This window comes from Pyrus communis, chromosome 1 (assembly GCF_963583255.1).
Source record: "Pyrus communis chromosome 1, drPyrComm1.1, whole genome shotgun sequence".
Lineage (NCBI taxonomy): Eukaryota > Viridiplantae > Streptophyta > Magnoliopsida > Rosales > Rosaceae > Pyrus > Pyrus communis.
Window position 1 is genome coordinate 3,592,074 of NC_084803.1, and position 15,472 is coordinate 3,607,545.

The 15,472-nt window shown below is 38.9% G+C and overlaps 4 protein-coding genes across 5 annotated transcripts; 2 read left to right on the forward strand and 2 right to left on the reverse strand.

Moving 5' to 3' along the window:
• The first annotated feature begins 70 nt into the window (after window positions 1-70).
• Window positions 71-6,829, forward strand: LOC137735366 (serine/threonine-protein kinase EDR1-like). Of its 2 annotated transcripts, XM_068474791.1 has the most exons (13): window positions 73-734; window positions 1,181-1,621; window positions 1,827-1,930; window positions 3,510-4,516; window positions 4,598-4,638; window positions 4,908-4,976; window positions 5,073-5,173; window positions 5,460-5,538; window positions 5,626-5,724; window positions 5,811-5,879; window positions 5,993-6,042; window positions 6,125-6,301; window positions 6,400-6,829. In XM_068474791.1, exons 1-13 carry the CDS (start codon window positions 303-305, stop codon window positions 6,500-6,502), a joined length of 2,772 nt encoding a protein of 923 aa, XP_068330892.1. In that variant the 5' UTR covers window positions 73-302; the 3' UTR covers window positions 6,503-6,829. The 2 variants fall into 2 exon arrangements, 1 of the variants encoding a protein (XP_068330892.1); XR_011068642.1 differs by lacking the exons at window positions 5,993-6,042; window positions 6,125-6,301; window positions 6,400-6,829 and having other exon boundaries at window positions 71-734; window positions 5,618-5,724.
• A 1,772-nt stretch (window positions 6,830-8,601) lies between these two features.
• On the forward strand, window positions 8,602-10,651 carry LOC137736960 (protein REVERSION-TO-ETHYLENE SENSITIVITY1-like). The gene is made up of 3 exons (XM_068476290.1): window positions 8,602-8,735; window positions 9,361-9,767; window positions 9,930-10,651. The coding sequence occupies exons 2-3, from the start codon at window positions 9,480-9,482 to the stop codon at window positions 10,350-10,352; spliced, it is 711 nt and encodes a 236-aa protein (XP_068332391.1). The 5' UTR covers window positions 8,602-8,735; window positions 9,361-9,479; the 3' UTR covers window positions 10,353-10,651.
• A 51-nt stretch (window positions 10,652-10,702) lies between these two features.
• Window positions 10,703-12,851, reverse strand: LOC137736949 (uncharacterized). The gene is made up of 6 exons (XM_068476279.1): window positions 12,685-12,851; window positions 12,214-12,284; window positions 12,056-12,114; window positions 11,469-11,939; window positions 11,306-11,396; window positions 10,703-11,069 (listed from the first exon to the last, which is right to left on the reverse strand). Exons 1-6 carry the CDS (start codon window positions 12,824-12,826, stop codon window positions 10,983-10,985), a joined length of 921 nt encoding a protein of 306 aa, XP_068332380.1. The 5' UTR covers window positions 12,827-12,851; the 3' UTR covers window positions 10,703-10,982.
• Window positions 12,852-13,668: 817 nt separating this feature from the next.
• Window positions 13,669-15,232, reverse strand: LOC137712529 (leucine-rich repeat receptor protein kinase EMS1-like). Its single transcript, XM_068451609.1, has 2 exons — window positions 14,487-15,232; window positions 13,669-13,969 (listed from the first exon to the last, which is right to left on the reverse strand). Exons 1-2 carry the CDS (start codon window positions 15,230-15,232, stop codon window positions 13,669-13,671), a joined length of 1,047 nt encoding a protein of 348 aa, XP_068307710.1.
• Between the last annotated feature and the right edge of the window lie 240 nt (window positions 15,233-15,472).

The following is a 15,472-nucleotide window of genomic DNA, read 5'->3' on the forward strand; positions in this document are numbered from 1 at the left end:
AAAATATAAAAAACAAAAAAATAGTACAAAATAAAATAAAAAAATAGGTAGAAAAAAGGTCGAATTGGCCTCAACCTCATGGAGTTTCTTTTTATTAGGCGTGTTGGAGGGAATGCGGTTAATTTTTGAGTCTCTCTCTCTAAGCGGTGGTAGCTTGACGAAGAAGGGTGCGCAGGTTAAGCGAATCTGCTTTGTTTTCTAGTGGGCGCAGCTTAATCCTGTCGACAGGGAGGAGAAAGACAGAGACTTTGAGAGAGAGAGAGAGAGAGAGAGGAGGATTTCGTAATTTCCATTGATGATCCATGTCGAAGATGAAGCACCTACTAAGAAAGCTTCACATCGGCGGCGGACTCAATGAGCACCAGAGATTGGCGGAGGCCCGACCCTTGACGAGTCCGAGCGCGAATCTGAATCTGCCAGCTTCTTCTCCGGCGTCGTCCACGGGCTCCGCTACAATGGGGAGAATCACCGCCGTGGAATCGGTGAGTGATCGGACGGCTGGTGGGGAGAGTGGTGGTAGCGGTAGCGGCGGGGGCGTGGGCGTGGATTTCAATTTCTTGGAGGAGGAGTTTCAGGTCCAGTTGGCCCTAGCGATCAGCGCTTCCGATCCCGATTCGCGCGATGACCCCGAGACGGCTCAGATCGACGCCGCCAAGCGGATTAGCCTCGGCTGCTCGGCGTCTACTGTCACCGACACTCAAGCTCCCTTCGAGATGCTCTCGCTTCGCTACTGGGTACGTTTTTCTCACAGAAATTTTTCTAGGGTTCTTAATTTTCTCGTTTTTAACGACTTAGTCTGTGCGAATTGGAGTGGATTAGGTTTTCTGTGAACTTAGGATCTTAATTTCTATGCTTCTATGGTTTGTCATTTTCTTTTGGGATCATTTTCTAACTAGGGGAGATGGTACTAGTGTTTGATAGCTTGAATTATGGAATGCTTTGTATTCCTTATGGTGACATTTTCATAACAATTTCGTGTTGAATCATTCACGCTAGTCGTGTTAGGTGGGCGCTTCTTGGTAGCTTCGGTACCTAATAATGTCCGTAAGATTGGTGCATTTGGTTAAAGGATAACAGTTGGGTTCATATGGAAATTACTTTATGTTGCATATTGTTGTTTAGTATTGTCAATTGTGATGATTTTTAGGTTTTTAACTAATTGTATATCTATAACTCGCAGAGCCAGAATGTTGTAGATTATAATGAAAAGGTGGTCGATGGATTTTATGACGTGTATGGAATGACCACAAACTTGCTTAGACAAGGCAAGATGCCATTGTTGGTGGATCTTAAAGCTGTATCTGTCTCGGAGAATGTTGATTATGACGTTATATTAGTGAACCGTTTGGTTGATCCTGATCTGCAACAACTTGAGAAAAGAGCATCTGCTCTCTTTTTAGAGTCACGGACTTCTCAACATGGTGTCCTTTTAAGCGGTTTGATTCAGAAAATTGCTGACATTGTTGTTGATAGAATGGGTGGTCCAGTTGCCGATGCTGATGAAATTTTGAGAAGGTGGAAAGTGAGGAGGTATGAGTTACGGAGTTCGATGAAAACTATCATTCTTCCCCTTGGACTTATTGATGTTGGACTTTCACGCCACAGGGCCCTGCTCTTTAAGGTTGTGATGGTTTTCTTAACTTACTTTTTTCATTGTGCACCATGTAACTTACTAGCATCTTCACTGGTTTTTCTCAAAATCCGACTCTCATCCTATTTTTTTTCTTTTGGAAAAAAGTTGATGACATTATGGAATAAATTTGTGAAGTTTTGTTGTCCTTTTGGGGAATTTTTCTGTGGCTAATGTTTCGTATTTCTGGTTCTAGGTACTGGCTGATAAGATAAACCTTCCATGTATGCTGGTCAAAGGTAGCTACTACACTGGTACTGATGATGGAGCTGTAAATTTGATTAAAATTGATAGTGGAAGGTAGTGGCCTCCAGCTCAAAGTTTCTCCTTTTTTTTTTTTTTTTTTTTTTTTTTTTTGCATAATTTTCTGATAACTTTGGTGCATGTAAATTTTGTGATGTAGTCCCCTTTTTTTTTTTTTTTTTTTTTTTTTTTTTGAGAAGAAACGATAACACTTAATTAAAATAATAACATGAATTACAAAATAGTGGATAAGAAATCCACCATCCAGCAAAACTAGCTAAAACCTCTCAAGAAGATCTATTTACAAGTACATCACCTCAACCAAAATATTTTACGGCTGCTAACATATCCCACACTATATGAGAAAGAGAATAACCCCTAAATTCATTTGAAACTGATGCCCAGAGGGCTGCCCAGTATCTTATTCTACCCCATAATTCTGCTACCCCGACTCCATTATAATCCTCAAAAAATCTTCTATTACATTCCAACCAAATGTTCCAAAAAACTGCCAACACCAAACAGCCCCACAAAGCTTTAGCTTTCCTCCCCTTTTCTAAAGCCTCAAACTTGGTGCTTAGAAGCTCAAAACAACCACTTGGAATGAGTCGAATGACCCAACTAGCTCTAACTTCCTGAAACAATTTCCAACACAATTGTATTGAGGAGGAACTGTATTGATGTAGTCCCTTTTAGATGACATTTTATGTGCCTTATGCTTGTCACTGAATTGTTAGTTTTACATAATGTCATGCTTGGTCAAGTGGGATTGTAAATAACAGTGGTGAAGTCCCGGGGGGTGTTTATGAGGGGTTCAGATTATCAGGTGTGGTGGGGGGTGCCATGGGTAAGGGGAGTACCAAAGGTGAGAGCTGCAAGCTCAATCTATAGCTACTATGATTTGTTTAGCACAGCTCTTATTCTGATAATGGAAATCTGGATGCTTGATAGGCAGATTACCTGTGTCCAATATTGTAGGAGATACTCTTTTATCGTTCAAAATTTATTAACACCAAGAGGCCCAGACCTATTTACTAGTATCTAGGTTGTTTTTTTTATGTGACTTGCTTGGCATGTGAATCAAACATGAAAATCATGTTCAAACACGTGTTAGCAGTGTCCTTGTGTCTGAATGGTTTTTCTGGTGCTGCCCAATGCCCAATGTGTTTGTCCACAAACTGTAGGTCATTGGTTGTTCCCTTAAGACACAGGAACCCAATTATAGTATGGCAAATATAGTTCAACATACACCAATTTTTCTCTGCTTTTTGAACAGCTCTTGAAACTGCTGATGTTATTTCTGCAAGACATATTGCTTAATGAAGTTTCTTGGAGTCTTGGATTAAGAGTAATTATGTTTTTTTTTATTTTGGTCCCCGTTGAAAAGTTAAATTCATATGTCATTGCGATATCTCTGCAGTTCTTTTCATTTCGGATGTACCTCTACTTTTAAGCTGTTGGATTTGAATTTACCATCATGTTTAAGTAATGGATGTTAGAATTAGAGGTGCATGCTCTTGTTTGCTGCTTTGCTCCTACAATCCCATGCACATTTTTCATCTTGCTAAGGTGAATTAGTGCAGGCTGTAAGATGTCCTGGATTTATGATGATTAATGGGTTTGTTACTCGGTGCAGTGAGTATATTATTGATTTGATGGGTGCACCTGGAACACTAATTCCTGCCGAGGTGCCTACTAGTCAGCTCCCGAATTCTTTCTTTGCCATAAGGAGCTTTCAAGATGCCACCGAAATGCCCAAAGATGTGTGTTTGGCTCAAGCTGAGGGCAGTGGAATGTTAGCAGTTCCTTCTGATCTTGACATAGTTTCTAGAGCTGGCAGCTCACGGTCAGAAGAAGCATCATATGCAGGCATTCAAACAAAAGATGATAGAAGAATCGTTGTTGACGAAAACCAAATGGAGAGTTCTAGCAGTGATATGGGGACTCCCCTTAGATCACTTCGTAAATCATGTGAAAGTTCATCGGGTACAACTGAAAAAGCCACATCTGCACAGAAAAGGAAAGTGAAAAATGTATCAAAGTATGTCATCAGTGCAGCAAAGAACCCAGAGTTTGCACAAAAACTACATGCTGTCTTGTTGGAAAGTGGTGCATCACCTCCTGCAGATTTATTTTCGGATATGAATCCTCAATATCTGCATGAAGACAAGTTGCTTGGTCAAATGAATGCAGATGGGAAACTTGTAGATGATGGGATTCATAATTATTTGGTCCAATTATTATCAGGCAATGAGCTGTCCACTCAAACTGCTGCTGAAGTGAGCTATGCCAATTTTGATAACTTGCTGAAACAATCTTCCTTGGATTTAGCTGAGCAACGAAATGAATCAGAGACAAACAAGTTTTCTCTTCTCTTAGATACTGTTGAGGAGGGATTTGTAATCGTGTCTGGTGGAACTAGTGAAACAACCCAGATTTGTAATCCTGTTCTTGATAATCCCCCAATGAACTCCGAAGCTTTTAACGAGTATAAAGAATCAGTGAGTAAGCCAATGGACAGATGCAATAGTGGCCTGTGTACTAGTTGTGATAGTCACTATGAGAGGTATCCCGCACTAGGGGAAGTTGCAGAGTGGGAAATTCTATGGGAGGATCTTCAGATTGGTGAACGCATTGGCATTGGTAAGCACAGGTTCAGAATTTTGTTGCTTAAATTTGGAATACTTTGTAAAAACAGGATCAATATAATTTCTGGTTTTGTAGGTTCCTATGGCGAGGTATATCATGCAGATTGGAATGGCACTGTAAGTGTTATTCATCTTATACTTTCCCATATTTTCTTTGTATCTCTAGCTCTCAAAGTGTTTGTATGATTCTCAAACATCAATATTTTGTCAATAATCGTTGAGATGTCTGTACTTTGAACTGTGATACTTTTCTAAACGTTAATGCTTAAGATGTTGGTTGCTCATGGCATGAGACTTATTATTATTATAATTCTGGAATATGGCTGCTATTGGGTTCTATTATTTTCAAATTGTTTATTGGTCTGTGTTGACTTTTTGCATGACAGGAAGTAGCTGTGAAAAAGTTTTTAGATCAAGATTTTTCTGGTGATGCATTAGTTCAGTTTAAATGTGAAGTAAGCTCCAATTCTAATTTTATGGATGTATTATGAGCCTAAAGTTCAAATTCATTGGTTTTTTTATTAATTGATTCTTGGTGTTTGTTCATGCAGGTAGAAATTATGTTGAGACTCAGACATCCCAATGTTGTCCTTTTTATGGGGGCAGTTACTCGCCCTCCACATTTCTCTATCCTGACAGAGTTTCTTCCCAGGTTAATTTCGCAATCACTTTTTATTTATTTATCAAATTTTATATAATTCTGAAAATTGAATGATGAACACGATGTAATTTAACATCATACGAAGTAAAAAATACATTATGTGTATGCATGATGCAAACCTAACTAGGCAACAAATAGGCCTTTCAAATAACAAATTCGTATATAGAGCTAGGAAATTTTTTCCAACAAACTAGACATCTACATTCTGCAATGCTGTTCCATTATCTGTTTCATCTCATTCTCGTCTTGTTACTTAAAACATTCACTTGGTATACAGGGGGAGTTTATATAGATTGCTGCATCGTCCCAATTCTCAACTTGATGAAAGGAGGCGAATGCGAATGGCTCTTGATGTGGTAAAAACATTTTTGTTTCTTATTTTGGTAGTTTTTCATTTCTGCTTTCCTTTTGATTCTTAATCAGAGCTCCGTGAAGTTATTCAGGCCAAGGGAATGAATTACCTGCACACTAGCAATCCTACTGTTGTGCATCGAGACCTAAAGTCTCCAAACCTCCTTGTTGATAAGAATTGGAATGTGAAGGTCAACTCAAACCAAAACTTACATTCTTAAGTTTTTGTTAAAAAATTGATTTCCATTTTCTCAAATATGTTGTTTATATTATGCAGGTTTGTGACTTTGGGTTGTCACGCACGAAGCACCATACTTTTCTGTCTTCCAAGTCTACTGCTGGAACGGTAATATACGTTAAACATGAATGTTCATATAATATCTGATTACCCTCTCGTATCATCATAGATTCTAAGTACCCGTTTGCTTTATGTACTCATTGTGTACTATTTGATTGCAGCCCGAATGGATGGCTCCGGAAGTTTTAAGGAATGAACCAGCTAATGAGAAGTAAGTTGCTGAAAGGTGGCTGTATTTTGAAAATTATACACTTTGGAGGTTTACATAAGCTTTGCATGTTGCCTGCTTTCAGGTGTGATGTGTACAGCTTCGGTGTTATCTTATGGGAACTGGCTACTTGCTGCGTCCCATGGAAAGGATTGAACCCCATGCAGGTTGTTGGAGCCGTTGGATTCCAAAACAGGCGTCTTGAAATTCCAGAGGACATCGATCCAGTGGTTTCCGAGATAATACATGATTGTTGGCAAACGTAAGTTATAGACTCCCATTGTTTTATACTATAACTGGGTTTGGCTAGTCCTACAACTTTGAGTCCTTTTAATTACTACTGGTTTGTTTATTTTTCAGAGAGCCAAACTTACGGCCATCTTTCTCGCAACTCATGGTTCGCCTCCGATGCCTTCAACGTTTTGTTGGAAGAATAAACTCTACAAATCAAATGACTGAATAACCCAAAAAACAAAAGAAAAAGTTGATCACCGTGTTAATAATCGGAAGTTGTACCTTGTCTCGAAGAGTCAGGGCGCAGCAGCAGCGCAAGTTTTTCTCGATGCTGGATTCGGCAGTGTTGGCTCAGTCAAAGTGGGAGCTCAGCACAACCTGTATACCGAACAGAGTGGGAAATCCTCCCTGATTTTATACTGCATAAGGAGCAGTCGGGAGGTTCCCAATTCTGTTGAAGATGTTCGATCAGTCTCTAGCAGTAGTAATTAGTAGGTTGTATCAATCAATCTACACGTAAGAAAAAATTGTAGGAAAAAAAAAAAAAAAGGAAAAAGGGGGAAGAAAAAGACTAATAAGTCTTAATTGTGTTCGGGTGGAGGTCTCATTTGAGAAATTGTAAACATATGATCTCTGCATATGCTATTGTGAAAAGAAAAAAAAGAGAGTAAATACATTTGGAGGAAGAAGAAAGAAGAAAGAATTTCTTGCTTATTTACGATTGTGCATTTACTTGCTTATTTACAAGTTGACGCTGCATTTTGATGTCAATTTGTTACTAAGATAGTGCCATTTCTATAAGTACTGTCTATGCAAGCATGTATAATATAATCCCCTTGATATGTAAGTAATGATATAAATTGCAATTCTCTGACATGTACAAAAATGTCTCATAAAAATCAAAGAGAAATAGTTTATGGATGTTCATATTCTAATTTGTCTGCTAAAATGAATGACTTCATACATCTAAGGAGCGAAATATTTTCAAACAAAAGCAGTTTGATGAGTTCATGACCATCTTACTGGGTCCTAATGAGCCCATATATGGGCACCACATGGGATTGGACTACAAAGTAGTGTATTTGTGCGATCAAACGGCCATGTGGTTTAGTTGTTCGCACCCAAGAAAGCCTAATCCCCCCAACTTGTCACTTGTCACTTTGAAAACGTTTGGTATAAACTTGCCACAAGTTTTCACGGGAATGCTTCTCCTCTGTAGTCCCTATCGTCGGTGCCTACCTCAATGTCGATGGTTACAAATTTACAATCCCTCCAATAAAGCATTGCCCTGCTTGCCTGCCTCAGTGCTCGCAAAGCTCAATAGTCAATACTGTGCGGCCGATGATGTTGGTGTTTGAATTGTTGCATCATGAAAAAGTGAAGTGCCATACATTGTCTTCCAAAAGCTAATCAAGGGTGGGGCTTGGATTGTGTCATTATATAATATCATAATAGGGCTGGTCCTGAGAAGAGACGAGTGAGGCAGTCGCCTAGGCCCCAATTCTAGGGAGGCATGAAGATACATACTACTAAATGAAGAGTTTGATTACACTCTTAACTTGTACAAGTTAACCCTTAATTTGCTTTTGTGATCATCATTTGTCCAATTACGAAATATCTTATACTAATTTTAAAATCAAAGCTGATACGATAATTTCTTCTTTTTTTTTTTCAGAAGAAAAAAAATTACAAATAAATAAGATTAACCTTAGTCACAAAATTGATGTAATAAGTCACGATACTATGACAACAGTAAAAAATCATCATCCATGTTTACTATTTCATATCCCCAAGACTTTTTCACATAAAACTTTGTCACCAAAGTCCACTTTAATGACATGTTGGTTTACTTCTTCGTTCATTCATACATGTGACATTTACACTTAGAACACAACATCCCTTATAACTAGTTTTGGCGGGTATGATTAATGAAGAAGTAGGTTACAGACTTTCAGTTACAACAAACCAACCCCAACCTTTCTGTCAAGGAATGGAAAGAGAGAAGAAAAAATATTAAATGAGCACGCTGAATGGGGCCCACCGAGGGGCATGAATCCCAGGGAGGTTCATATGTGGAGGTGGATTGTATGCCCTCCTATTTTCACACTCTCATACTCTTTTATTTATGTGGTCATGGTTAAGTCACGTCAATATTTTATATTTCTATTATTTTTATAAAAAATTAATATAAAATATTAACATAACTTAACTGAAAACACAGCATAAAAAAAAGTACGGAAATAGACAATCCACCTCCTTCGTATGCACCTGCCCTTTGCCTCCTCTTCCTTCATTTTCTAAACAAGAAAAACAACGTCCATAAAGCCAAAAATAAAAAACTTTAATTAATTAAAAATGATTAAAATTTCATCTATTTATTCATCTTATTCTTTCTTATCAGAACTTCAACCTTTTCATGTCACCGACTTCAGTTTCTGCCCAGCCATCGAAATCGTCTGCAGGTCAGTTGGCATAAAAATCTTTGCTTAAAGCTCCAATCTTTGTCGACCCAGATGCATTTTCTGTGTTTGGATATTGTTTTCTTTCATTATTTCAATAAATTGATGGGAAACCCAATTGTATATTTGTCTGTTTGCAATTATAATCATTGGGAAGTCTATAAAGATTGAATTTTTAAGCCACCATTTCCTGCTATTAAGCACGACTGTATTGCTCTCATTTTCTTTTTCCCAGCTTAAAGTTGCATTCTTGGAAGCTGATGTTTTCATTTTTGAGCTAAATTTAAGTGCTTTTTGGGCTGCAATTTAATTTCCAGGAAGTAGAGGATCAAAACTATTGGCAGACGTGAGTTAAGCCAGTTGACGCCTGCCACCCGCACCCAAATTAAAATTCACCTTTCCTCGTAAATTAGAGTAGTTTGGAATAAAATATCGTATGATTGTCGAAAAGAAAAAAATGATCAAACCTTTGAAGTTAACAATGTAAGCATATTTAGATTCTTAATATTTCCACATCCTCTTTGAATCTGTTGTACATGGTACTTTCCAGTTTTTAGTTTGTGTGTCCTAGATTGGATAATCTTTCTGTTCTTCTTCTAAAGGCGCCATTGTTTTCGTTTACTGGCAGATTGAACTGATATGGTAATTGTATTCGAAGACGCAATCAGTATTCTGAAGGTGTAGTTTGACATTTGGGATGCTTAGATAAAGATTGAACAAAGTATATGCCAGCACTTCAGATTTCCTATGATGGAGCCAAAGGAAGCTTATGACATCGAGCGTATGACCTCTACGCAGAATATTCAGCATGAGCTGTGGCCACTCGATGAAATTGATCCGAAGAAGGCAAAGTTTCCCTGCTGTATAGTTTGGACTCCACTCCCGGTAGTCTCTTGGTTGGCACCATTCATTGGACATGTTGGCATTTGCAGGGAGGATGGAGATATTTTAGATTTTTCTGGTTCCAATTTTGTGAATGTTGATGATTTCGCATTTGGTCCTGTAGCCAGATATCTCCAAATTGATAGAAAACAGGTAATGTGTCGTGTCATTGTTCTTAAATTGTCCCTTTAAGAAGTTGAGTTTTATTTAAAACTTGCTTAGATCAAATTTTTATGCCCCTTTCCGAGCTAGATGAACAAGCAGTTTGACATAGGCGTCTTGATTTCTTATCATCTTTTTGGTTGTTACGTGCAGTGTTGTTTTGCCCCGAATCTGGGTAGCCACACTTGCAAGCATGGGTACAAGCATTCAGAGTTTGGGACTGCAATAACGTGGGATGATGCCTTGCAGTCAAGTTCGCGGTACTTTGAACACAAAACCTACAACCTCTTCACTTGCAACTGCCATTCATTTGTGGCCAACTCTCTCAATCGGCTCTGCTGTGGTGGATCAATGAGTTGGAACATGATCAATGTGGCAGGCTTAGTACTGCTTAAGGGGCATTGGGTTGACGCCACATCCGTCTTGAGGGCGTTCCTCCCTTTTGTATTGGTGCTCGCTCTTGGTGTTGCCATGGTTGGATGGCCATTCGTTGTTGCGCTTTTCTCCTTCCCGCTCCTCCTTCTGGTGTGGTTTATACTGGGCAGTTATTGTTTCAAGACCTTGTTAGAGTGCTAGTTCCGTCACAATGTCGAAAAGTTCGAGGGAGTAAGCAGGATGTTATGTGGTAATGTTCCTCTGCATGGCTCCAGTTCCTGATGCAATTTTGTTATATGTTTTTTGTGAATAACGCTTCTGATGCCAAACTGAGTCAATTTATTCAATTGTAGATGAATGATTTAGAAAGCTTATCGACTTTGTGCAGTCTGTAACATGCTTGGGTTATGATTCCGAACAAGTCAGGGAACCCATGTTGCATCCATAGCTAGAGTGAACGTTCATAACTGGTCTATTTGCCAGATGATGAACTTCACGTTGTGTAACGGCTGCTTCAAATCAATAAAATTCTCTAATTTTTGTACTTCCAATTAGAGCGAACAAAATTTCTATCAAGTTGATAACAGTGATCATTAGTTGTTGCCCCCGCTGTGGGGTGATCGAAACATTAGCAAGGTTTTAGTCACATACAGACTAATCTTATTACAAGTAGAGTCCGGTAAGGCAAGGCCAAAGTGAGAATTTCTTTGAAAAGCACTCGGACAAAGTTTGAGATGAGCAACGGGAGCTTTGCCCCTCCGGTTACCTTCGTGCTTATGCGGAGGAAAATTATGCACCGTCGGGTATCTATAGCCTTCTCAGCACTTCAACTCATGCTCCATACTTGGGGGCCTTCCAAAGCTTAAAGGCCACTTCGTGCAGAAACCTATCTGCCGGTATTACAAGATTTCCACCATTCTGCGTAGAAAAGAACAAGTTTCAGAGTTCATTTGTAAAAATGCACTATGCCATTCTAGTGAATGTATCCTAGTTTGGTAAATTCGGAATCTTTGAACTCGACGTGAGATTTATAACCAGATAATGCCATCTTGTACAACAGAGATCAACTCAGGAAGTTTTATTAGCCGTAAATCTGTTAAGAAATCCAGTATGTGCCATCTTGTAAAACCAGTATCTGATAATCCCCAGCGTACCTCTTTGAAATCTTTAAAGGAAAATGTCTCTGCCATATCCTTGCGGGTTACGGCATATTGCCACTGAGCAATTAACATTGGGCAATGGTCCCTGTTCACACAAAGATAGCAGGAGTTATGAGTTATTTCAAATGGCGCAAGAAACCGCTAAATTTTCACTCACCTAACATCCTTCCGAGGATTCTCTCCTTTCATGGTGTAACTTTGACGAGGAATAAGCTTCGCAAGATCAGAGTTTTCATCATCTTTTCTGATTGAGACGGACAAATTGGTAACATCGTTTTCTGAGACCTTCCCATAGTTTAACACAACAGACAAGTGCAAGCGGGAACTGACCTCAGATCCCGGCTGGTCTATTTGCGATATAGCACCAACCAAAGCATTGAGATATTCCACCTCAGCAGCCCCAACATGAGCAAAGACCAAATCATACTGGCTCGACTCCACTACCTTCCCTTCTTGAAATCCAAGCAGCTTAAGTAACTCAGATGCCCCGAAATTAACCGGTTGTTCAGCGCCTGCTGGACTGTTTTTAAGAAAACCGTCAATTTGGAATACGCTGAAACCAAGTTTGGTACCAAAAGATTTCAAACTTGAATTGTTTGTAAATATAGCAGCTTTCATCCCCATGAACCTGAAGCATTACAAAAACACAACTTATGAACCAGTTGAAATTGGATTATCAAAAGTTAATCTTTTCGGAACATTGCTAATTATAACTGAGTGAGCACGAACCAAAAGTTGTTTTACCTTTCGGATATGGGAATCAAGGATTTCTTCTCTCTTTCTTCTTCAGTGATTCCTGAACTCTGAGAAACCAAGTACAAAAAAACTAATTAGGATGACAACCATTTCGTAAAACATTTATAATTACAGCTCCGTAAGAATGTCAAGTACGTCGATCATACCGTATAAAGGTAGGCTTCATATGCATCCAGCAGTACTGCAAACTCTCTAACTATTCTCTCGTCCTCGCTTTCTGCAGTCTAAACTCAAGTAAATCCCAGTGCTCTTTGACGAAAAAAAAAAATCACAGTGGTGATAAAGCAGTAAAAAAGCATACCAAAATGTACATGGAAACGAAATCAGTAAAAAAAAAAAAAAAAAAATTGAAATGCAATGTATTGGCAATTAATTTTTATCAGTTGGGTTAAAATGTATAGGGTTCTAAATGCCAAGAAAACTTAAGCACTTGAAAAATTAACAAACTTGATTAAACCCACAAAAGCAAAGCTGAAAATCCATGATTATCTACGTATTTAATTAGTGTTTTGATAAGAAATCAATTGGGATTATTTCTTAGTAACGATAATTACTGTAACTATTGTTCAAAGATTAGAATTTGCAGAGACACAGAGAGAGAGAGAGAGAGAGAAAACCTGAGGGAGGAGAAATGGGGAGGCTCAGGAATCCACAGGAAGCTTTGGAAACGAGAGAGTGGAGATGGGTGTGTGACGGGTCGACGAATCGGGCCGACCCATCTCCGTACAGAACCAAAGCTCGGCTGGGTTTGTCCGCCATTCCTGTATCTGCGACAGCAGGAAGATGAAAGATGCGATTTTTGGGAAAGCGTACCCCAAATAAATATGGATGGTAGGGGAATATTATGCACGTGGCGTGATTTGGAGGCCGTAGCAGTAAAAGCCAGATGCCTCTGACGGCGAGATAATACATATTCAAATGAAATGTCAAATTTTAAACATCAAAATGATAATTGATAGTTTATGTGACAATTTGTACAATATTTTACTCCAGCCATTATAAAATAATAATGTCTTTTAATAAAAAATTTATCTTTTTGTAGAATCCAATAATTAAGTCAACCAATCAAATATTTCAAAAACATAACAACATTTATTATGTATTATATTAATCTATTAAAAAATCATTTAATGAATTTGACAGCAAAGGCTTTGCTTTCAAATGATTCAACGTCACATAAGAAATTGAAGGCTCGGTTGGAGAGAGTTTGCTGTCATCTTGTATTGTTGTATGTCTACGTATCAATTTTAACATCTCATTTGAAGATGCTCTAAAAATGGTACTTCTTATCTACCATCAGAAAGTGTGAAGTAAAAATTCAGACCAGTGCAAAACAATGACTTGAAGAAACAAAGGGCAGGAGATTGAGGACTATTTAAGGCCAGTGGAAGCTGCAATCTCCATGGATCACAAAGAAGTTTAAACTACACCATCAATCAATTAAAGTTAGAAAACCAAGTCTACTGCTTTAGTTTAGAAGAGGGTTCATTGAATCGAATTCAAATGTACTGATGGATGACTGTAGTGGATATTTAATTATGGTGCTGAGGTGCTACTGATCTTTGACACTTTTCAGGTCAAGAGGAATCGATCAATGCAGCTTACGGCGAAACTCTGTCATTGACTTGCGTATCCACCAAAGAAGAGACATTAGAAAATTCATGGAGTTGACGAGAGAATTCGTTGTTGGAAAGGTCTAATGCTTGCAGCAATGGAAGAGAAAACTTAGACAACGCAATGCCTCCATCGAGTAGGTTGGGACTCAAGTCAACAAACGCCAAATTGACAAGGTTTTCCCAATGAGTGGAACTAATGGAAGTAAGGAACTGCTGAACTTGTTCTCTGACATTTGTAAATCGTACAAGTATGTGAGGTTTGCCATCAACTTTGGGAACTCCATCGCTGTCCAATTAGGCACAAATAGCGAACAGAATCGAAATATAAGAAAGTCCAAATAAATCTCCCATTACCTGACGTTTTCAAGCAAATTCTCTTGTTTATATTTAGTTGCCTTGGTTTCGTTACATGAATTATTTCTAACCCGGGTTTTCATGAATATTGAACTCATCCACTAGATTTTAGTGGGCTCAATAATTCTTCCTTGAATACGAAAGACCCTCAAAAAAGCGAATAGTCCACTATAGATTGAACTCATTGTGAACCTTTTCTATTTTTAGTAGCGGCTCATTACGGACCCCTTAGAGATAGGGTAGGGGAGAGGTTTTCTTGTGGTATTTAATGTGGGCATCGCTCTTTCCTTTGTCCTTTCCCCCGATTTTTGTGATTACTCCCGATCAAAAACACCCCTTTTCCATTCATAGAGATATCCGATCGTCAAAATCCAACTCCGGCGTGTCAGCTTAGTAATCCTCATAAATGCCACTTACTTGATCTCTAGCTTCCCAATTGGTAGTGGCACATTGGAATGTCTATTTCGGACAACATTTTGAGGTTGCCAATAGAGACGGGCAGTACCCCTGAAAAGTTTGTGATACTCAGGTCCAGAATCCGAAGATAACCCTTTTTGGGAAATTCAGGTAAGGAACCTTGAAGCATTTGATTTACCAACAAGTCAACAGTCTGCAATGTAGATATCCGGACGATCTCGGGGGGAAATGTTCCACACAATCCACATACACTGAGAGTCAAGGAAGTCAAGTTTGAAAAATTGGCAAAGAAGGCTGGAACTGGGGAATAGAGGTGAGTATAATCCAATCGAATCACAGATATAGAAGTAAGCTTGGCAAGGCACCGATCAATGGGGCCTGAAAGAGAAGTGTTGTACAAGCTCAACGCTCTCAGGTGCGGAAGTGAAGATGAAATCACTTTGCACCAGTCACCACCCTTTTCTGCTGATAGGTTTACATAATCAAAATATAACTCTTGAAGCTCGGTGAGACTTTGAACCAGCATGGTTAAATTGGGTTTCTTAAGTTCTAAGTAATTTTCAGAAAGATCAAGAACTGTCAACTTTATCAAGTGCGAAATCCCAATTGGTATTTGCCCCCCAAAACCATTACGGGATAGGTTTAGATACCTCAAATTTGCAAGCTTTCCGATGGCAGATGGAATTTGAGAGCCGTAATATCTGTTATCAGCAAACTTGAGGCTTTGAAGATGTTGAAGATCGAAGAGACTTCTGGAGTAGTGAATCCCTTTGCGCATGATGTATCAATCTGAAATGAGCTAGGCATGTATGTTTAGTAAAAGCAATGTGTTTGTATATCAGTAGGTGAAGAAGTAGTTGGGGAGTTCATCCCTCTGCAGCCTGGTTGGCTGTAACTGCTGTACATATAGTCACGCGTTCTAAGCTACTTTTACTCTCCTAGTCCTAGACAGTAGACATAAAGGCTGGTCCTCATTCTTCCTGAGCGTTTGGTTGGTCCTGCATGCATGCAAGCCGGA

Coding starts and splice junctions, on each gene's coding strand:
- LOC137735366 (XM_068474791.1), top strand. CDS start 303: ATGTCGAAGATGAAGCACCTACTAAGAAAGCTTCACATCGGCGGCGGA. Junction 4,639..4,907: donor ATGCAGATTGGAATGGCACT/GTAAGTGTTATT, acceptor TTTGCATGACAG/GAAGTAGCTGTGAAAAAGTT. Junction 4,977..5,072: donor TAGTTCAGTTTAAATGTGAA/GTAAGCTCCAAT, acceptor TTGTTCATGCAG/GTAGAAATTATGTTGAGACT.
- LOC137712529 (XM_068451609.1), bottom strand. CDS start 15,232: ATGCGCAAAGGGATTCACTACTCCAGAAGTCTCTTCGATCTTCAACAT. Junction 13,970..14,486: donor TCCGAAATAGACATTCCAAT/GTGCCACTACCA, acceptor CTAATTGGACAG/CGATGGAGTTCCCAAAGTTG.
- LOC137736949 (XM_068476279.1), bottom strand. CDS start 12,826: ATGGCGGACAAACCCAGCCGAGCTTTGGTTCTGTACGGAGATGGGTCG. Junction 12,285..12,684: donor CCCCATTTCTCCTCCCTCAG/GTTTTCTCTCTC, acceptor TTTAGACTGCAG/AAAGCGAGGACGAGAGAATA. Junction 12,115..12,213: donor ATGAAGCCTACCTTTATACG/GTATGATCGACG, acceptor TTGGTTTCTCAG/AGTTCAGGAATCACTGAAGA.
- LOC137736960 (XM_068476290.1), top strand. CDS start 9,480: ATGATGGAGCCAAAGGAAGCTTATGACATCGAGCGTATGACCTCTACG. Junction 9,768..9,929: donor TCCAAATTGATAGAAAACAG/GTAATGTGTCGT, acceptor TGTTACGTGCAG/TGTTGTTTTGCCCCGAATCT.